Source organism: Phytophthora infestans, genomic scaffold (assembly GCF_000142945.1).
Source record: "Phytophthora infestans T30-4 supercont1.2 genomic scaffold, whole genome shotgun sequence".
In the NCBI taxonomy this organism is placed as follows: Eukaryota; Oomycota; class Peronosporomycetes; order Peronosporales; family Peronosporaceae; genus Phytophthora; species Phytophthora infestans.
The window spans coordinates 622,993-629,766 of NW_003303757.1; the positions used below are offsets into that span (position 1 = coordinate 622,993).

The following is a 6,774-nucleotide window of genomic DNA, read 5'->3' on the forward strand; positions in this document are numbered from 1 at the left end:
AGCCCCGTCCAAACCGATTAACTGTATCCATATCGCAAACAAGATCTGTTCAGTGCAACCACGTCACCATGGCTCCCCGAACTGGCAGCGCGCCGGATGCGCGCAAGGTGATTCTTCTGGGAATGGGGCTAATCTTTGTAGCCTACTTCGTTGTGGTGAACGTATTCTTCGACTTATCGGCACAGAGTCCGCATTTGACGCAGCAGGCGGGCGAGCAAGCGCGTGAATTCACTGACGAAATGGCACGAGAGGGGGTGAATGCTGATAAAAAGGCTGCAATCCCCGCACCCACGAGGTCATGGGAGCCTAAATCTGACCGCAAGTATGTGTGGCTGGATGTGGCCATCGACGACGTGTACGTGGGCCGTGTCACGGCGGAGTTATACGCTGACATCGTACCTAAAACGGTGGAGAATTTCCGAGTGCTAACCACGGGCGAGAAGGGTCCGGACTACGCATTTAAGGGCAGTGTATGCCACCGCATTCTCAAGAACTTTATCGTACAATGTGGAGACTTTACGACGGGCACCGGAACAGGAGGTCGCAGCATTTATGGCGGCAGATTTGACGACGAGCCGAATGGACTGAGACTCAAGCATTCGAAGCGATACATCCTGCAGATGGCCAATGCTGGGCCTAATACTAACGGCAGTCAATTCTGCTTCATGCTGAACGCTGCGCCTCATCTTAACGGCAAACACGTAGTGTTCGGAGAGGTAGTGGAGGGATTTGAGGTCGTGGACAAGATGGAACAGGCTGGCGCGGAGAGAGATGGCATCCCATTGCAGCACAAGGTCAGCTTCACAGACGGAGGCGAAATTCTCTTCTAGGTGACAGTAAAATTGATCTCGACAATGGCACGTCACAGAAAAGTATTCACAATTGCATCTGTTGTGTTTGACAAGTCAACTCGTGCTCTGTGACAATGACCCATAGCTTCTGCCAATTCAATGTAGTTTGCATAGATCCCTATACATGTAGAATATGCCAATTAGAGCTTCAAAGTGGCGCATGCACACTTTCTCAGCATCCAAAGACTCTCGAACCTGAGTACATAAGATTAGGCACCAATAATCGGTTCAGTATTAGAGCTTTAGTTTCTGGAATAACGTAAGGCTGGATAAAATCTGAATAAATGACGGATAGATTACCGATCGATATTCCACTGGAATATATTTCTGGACGAAGAAAATTCTTATTTCAAAGCCTGAGCTATTCCAGAATCTAAAGTTTTCTATTAATATCTTCAAAAATGGAGGCAATCATATTTTTTTAACTGAAACGTTACAAGAAAAACATTCTCAAAGTGCATCTATTCTATTGTAAGAAGATAACTTCCCTATGACAGATGACCCATAGCTTCCGCGAACTTAATGTAGTCTAGCATGGACTTTTTGGAAGATACAGGCGTAATGCCAAGTAAGGCTTCATCAAAGTGGCGCATACACACTTCCACGGCATCCAGAGACTCTCGAAGAGCGAGTAGAGCAGCTTCACGACACAAATTCTTCAATAAATCAAACAAGTTAGCAAACATAGAACTGGTTCAAGCAAATAGATGAAGCTGTAACTTACCTCAAGTTCAGCTCCGCTGAAATATGGCGTACGCCTCGCCAAAGCTTCAAGACTGACATCTTCGTTCAGATGCATCGGACGCGAGTGGATCCGCAAGATCTCGACGCGATCAGGCTCAGCTGGAAGGTCCACAAACAGGATGCGATCGAACCGACCAGGTCGCATAAGTGCTGCATCGATACAAGCTGGACGATTCGTAGCACCGATGACCAAAAGTCCTTCAGCGGACTCGACGCCATCCATTTCATTGAGCATCGTGGAGAGCACACGCATAGCGGTAGAAGTTCCGCCCTCTCCGCCACCAGATCCATCAAATTCTCGCTTGGCAACCATCACGTCGATCTCGTCGAAGAAGATAATGGCAGGAAGAGCTGCTCGTGCGTCACGGAAAACTTGACGAACAGCAGCTTCTGCATCGCCGAAGAACGGTGAGAACACCTGAGCGGCTGACAGTGACAGGAACGTGGCTCCACTTGAATGGGCCGCTGCACGCACAATAGAACTCTTACTACATCCTGGTGGGCCATAAAGTAAGACACCGCGAGGTGGCTGGACACCTAGACGAGAGAAGGTTTGTGGATACTTGATGGGCCACTCGAGCGCCTGCTGCAAGGCGAGCTTAGTCTCTGCCTGGCCACCAATACTATCCCATCCTTGTCGCTCATAGTCCTTACTGAAATAATATTAAAAACATTGTCAGCACAATAAATGTAAAGGAGAACCAAATACTTACGTAAATCCACTGGCACTTCGAAGAGCTGACGGTACGATGGTCTGCATAGCTTGGTCAAAGTCTGCCATGGTCACCTCAAAGGTTTGCAACTTTTCATCCTTTTCCTGACAAGGCGCAGTTGTGGTACGTTGGCCTTCACCGCCTAATAGAAAGCTGAAATACTCCCGATCTGCCTGTCGTTGATAGTCCCTATCTCCAGTATTATCTCCATCTTGTTTGCTATTGTGTTTGGCGAGGAACCACAACGGAATAATGGCAGCTGGGTTCGCATGCCAAGCTCGTCCCGCGACAGCGGCACCAAGTGTTGTCGTTGTGTTTTGGACAGCACTGAGAGGTTCCACTCGGCGTTTCCAGTCTTCCCACCATTGTTCAAGGTCACGATCTCGAGAAAGAGCCACAAGTTGCCGCGTCGATGCCACCATAGCAGCTTCACGACATAAAGCAGCAATATCAGCACCAACGTAGCCAACAGCCTTCGCAGCTAATGTGTCGAGAAAATTATCGCGCTTTTGCTCAGCCTCCTCTGGCGAGCCCTGGCTGAGGGCGTAGGGTGTTCTACTGAGGTGCACCTTGAATATCTTCTTACGCAATACTGTATTTGGGGGAGCTACGAAGATCTCGCGATCAAATCGTCCAGGACGACGTAGCGCTGGGTCGATTGAGTTCGGGAGGTTTGTGGCAGCGGCGATAACCACATTTTCACGCGAGAGACCGCCCTCTACACCGTCTAATAGTGTCAGCATCTGAGCAACAATACGGCTGTGTGAAGATGAGGCCCCTCCACCTGCAGCTTCACGCTTAGGACAGAGCGCATCTAGCTCGTCGATAAAGATGACGCTGGCTGCGTGACGAGCACTGCGAGCATGTGCCACCGCAGTCTCAAATGTGGCACGTAGAGTCTGCTCAGCGTCGCCACGACCGCTAGTCATAATCTCAGATCCGTTGATGACCTGTAGATTCAGATTTAGCGTAGCTCCAGATGCCCCCTTGACCTGACGACATTCGTGCACTACCGACCGCACCAACAGCGTCTTACCCACACCAGGAGGTCCACATAGCAACACACCCTTTGGAAACTCCACACCTAGCTCCGAGCGCAGTCGCGGGTGCGCTACTGGCAGTAAAATCAATTCTCGCAAAGCAGCTTGCTCGTCCTCCATGCCCCCCATCGTCACTCCCTTGACTTGCTGTGTAGTTGGACGTGTCCCAACCGCGTCTAGAACTAAACTCCCATCTTCTCCATCAGTATTACCCGGCTCCGTCAGCGTTACACGAGTACTAGATGTGATCCGGACGAAGGGTGCAGCAGGATAAGTGGACACAACTCGAAACATCATCACTTGTTCGTGCTTCTGGTTTTCCACGCCTCTGCTCTCCGACACAAGACCAGACAACGTCGGTAGCTTCACTCTGGCACCTGCACAAACGACAAAGTTCCGCTGCAGTGTTTGCTGTAACAACGAGCGAGTGTCTCCGTCGCGCAGCAATTGAGAGTTTGGTGATGGGAGCTGCTCTAGCGTGACGGCCGCAGCGGTGTGTACCGCTGCACGAGATATCCACAGCAGCTCACGGTCCTGTAACGTGTTGCTTGAAGTCGCATCGTCGTTACGAACAAGTAGAGACTCCTGTAGCCCACTAAAAGCCCGCGAGTCGCGTCTTAGCGTCACAGATGCGTCAACTTTGCGATGGTCAGTGGGGTTTGCGCCATCTGCAGAGCTCAGCGAGACGCGACAAACAGCGCAAAGATTGCTGTCAATGTAACAAAGCACGTATTGACTAGATCCCCGAGGGCGAAGTCGTAGAGCCGCTGGAGAGATACGGTAGCGGCACGTGAAGAGCACACTGACGGCGGCTTCTGTGCAGTGGCCATCAATAGGCATTTTTCATCAAGTACACAGCTGTGGGACTATTACCGGAAAAATTGTATTCTACCGAAAGAAGTACCGGTATTAAAGATAGGATCGGTAGCTAAATGTGATTTTACATAGTATTTTTTGCGATGCTAACTACTACAGGAACGTATCATATTTGATCTTAGTACTACTACTAGTATTAAAAGCAGAAATGACCGTTTATTAAGTGAGACTTGGAGGATGCCTTCAACAATGAGGAAGCGCATACTTTCGATAACATCCAGAGCTTCTAGGGCAGCGCGGCATTAGTAGTAAAAGAGAAAGAATGAGTTGCCTCGCAGCTCCTACTCTTATTCGTCAACGAGAAAATGCAGCGTCCATACAATCGCGATTCAGAGCGAAACGTATGCTCAGCGTACTGGAACGAAAATGCGTGCATTTATTATTTTGGAAGAGCTGCGTTTTTCTTCGCTACCCAGAAATCAAAATATTTCTCCCACCTTGCACGAATCGCACCTTCATTGGGGATGCCATTGCGATTAATGCCGGTAAAAAGTTTAAATGGCGTTGCTCCCTTTCTGTAGAGCTTCTCTAAGGTAGTTTCCTTGTTCAGAAACAACTGCAGATTCTGAAAGTCCTTGTCGGTCATTGTTTTCCATGTTGTAAGGAGCTTAGCGACGAGTTTTGAGCTGACCACATTCGCTGTACTCTGGTATTCTCTGTCTTCGTTGATCGCGATGTGTGTGTATATTCTGTTGTTTTTATCATCAAATCGGTAGCCTCTTAGAAACCGTCCGCCGTCAGTAGAATCTGCATCGTTCAGCTGGATCATGTCAATGGGTACAGGCTTCACTTGTATCGAGGCCGCCACCAGGGACAGAGCTCTCGTCATGCTCGCAAGCAGGATAATCGCTGCCAACAACTTCATTGTATGCGGGTACGGTAGGATCCTATGCTTGACTGGGAAGCTCTCCGGAGGGGGGGGGGGATATTATACCCGCGGGGCAAATTCTGGAATGATTGCATGTACAGTGGTTGTGAAGACTGTAGTACGTTTTTTGCTCTGTGCGGTATGTACAGTCTGAACCGCACGAAGCAAAAACGTACTGTACATTATCAAAGCCGCTCTTTTCGACTTACAGAACAGTACATAAAGCATCCAGTGACTACATGTATTAATACGTGTAGTAATACAAAATGACAGTATTACTGCACTGCATTCTGGGTCTGGGAATTCATCCCGATTAAAAAAAAATCCTACCCCCTTGGGCGCCCGCAAAAGAGGGTCCAGCACCGAGCTTGATGAGAGAATCTTATTGTCGTAGAAGCGCAGCGACTGCCATCACGACGCGCAGCGGAGCAATTCTTAAAAAATTCAACGACATCCGTCCTCTTTATTTTTGGATGGTAATGGTGATGAGCAATTATCTTGCCTTTACTACAGTACTGATCTGACAAGTGCTAGCAACACGTGCCAAAATAAAAGTAGTAGCATGTAAGTTTCTTCGAAGTTCTGTAAAACCTATAATGCCCAGGGAGAATAGCGTTAGTACAAACAGTTGGGCCAATTTCCCACTGTTAATTTAACAACGCCTCGGGATCATCCAGACCGCACATCCTACAGTAGTACCACACCCCGTTTTCGCGCTCTTGGACCTTCAATTAACTTCGGAATATGATGATCCTGAATCTAAATGAACAGTAACTTGTAAGCTAAAATCTGATTTATTTGCAAATCATGTACATGTATGGTGCATCCGGTGCACTGTACTGTACATGTAGTACATGTCATGTACTAATAGTAGGATATCCTGCTGTGAGACGTACAGGTAACGTCCGACGTTGTGGATAATATTTCGACAGAACATGCCAAACACATGAAGTGTGTTTCTCCTACTTTCTGTAATATAATCCCGGCTGGGGCCCAGCTGGATTCCAGTGCAGGGGCTATAAATTATGTATTAATTTTACCGATTTTGGAGTTACCATTATTATAACTTACTAGCCGAGCGCCGCCGCGTAGCGGCGGTAGTTTAGGTTTAGCTCTACTTGCTTTGGCCTTGCCGCCTCCGCTTCGCTTCGGCGGGATAATTATTTCAAAAAATATGAACCCCTATGTATTCCATGAATTTCTTAATTCTGGGTTTAATTTAGACCAGTCGCTACAAAATGCTGAGCTCCCAGTAAGCCGTGCAATTATTTCTACAAAATGCTGAGCCCCTAGCATCACACTTATTATGCTTAAAAATTATTATTCTGGTGATCTTGACACAGTCTCTTTATTATTGTTGGCTACTACATAAGTACTGGCGTGACATTCGTCAGTCATCGCTATTTTCATGAAGTTTGATAGGTTTACCTAGAGAGCATCATACAGTCCGTGTTGACTCGGGCACATGCTTGCCGTGTCGTGCTGGCATTAACGGCGAGTATGTGCCCAACTCAAGAATCACCAGCACTTCAAATAGCATGTCTACAAACGATATTGAATATATTTAGCTTGGCGTCGTGCTCGATATCATGGGCCGTTCTGAGGCGCTGTGAAACTTACTTAGCCCGCATCAATGCAAAGGACAGTAATGATCTCACTTCTTACTCTTTTGTACTGCCTAT

The 6,774-nt window shown here is 47.8% G+C and overlaps 3 protein-coding genes across 3 annotated transcripts; 1 reads left to right on the forward strand and 2 right to left on the reverse strand.

Moving 5' to 3' along the window:
• Positions 1-68: 68 nt before the first annotated feature.
• On the forward strand, positions 69-830 carry PITG_01290 (peptidyl-prolyl cis-trans isomerase C; the record flags this gene model as incomplete). Its single annotated transcript, XM_002907917.1, has 1 exon — positions 69-830. The coding sequence occupies one exon, from the start codon at positions 69-71 to the stop codon at positions 828-830; it is 762 nt and encodes a 253-aa protein (XP_002907963.1).
• A 509-nt stretch (positions 831-1,339) lies between these two features.
• PITG_01291 (ATPase) lies at positions 1,340-4,188 on the reverse strand (the record flags this gene model as incomplete). The annotated part of the gene is made up of 4 exons (XM_002907918.1): positions 1,340-1,507; positions 1,576-2,248; positions 2,309-3,491; positions 3,561-4,188. The coding sequence occupies 4 exons, from the start codon at positions 4,186-4,188 to the stop codon at positions 1,340-1,342; spliced, it is 2,652 nt and encodes an 883-aa protein (XP_002907964.1).
• A 415-nt stretch (positions 4,189-4,603) lies between these two features.
• Positions 4,604-5,089, reverse strand: PITG_22676 (secreted RxLR effector peptide protein, putative; the record flags this gene model as incomplete). Its single annotated transcript, XM_002907919.1, has 1 exon — positions 4,604-5,089. One exon carries the CDS (start codon positions 5,087-5,089, stop codon positions 4,604-4,606), a length of 486 nt encoding a protein of 161 aa, XP_002907965.1.
• Between the last annotated feature and the right edge of the window lie 1,685 nt (positions 5,090-6,774).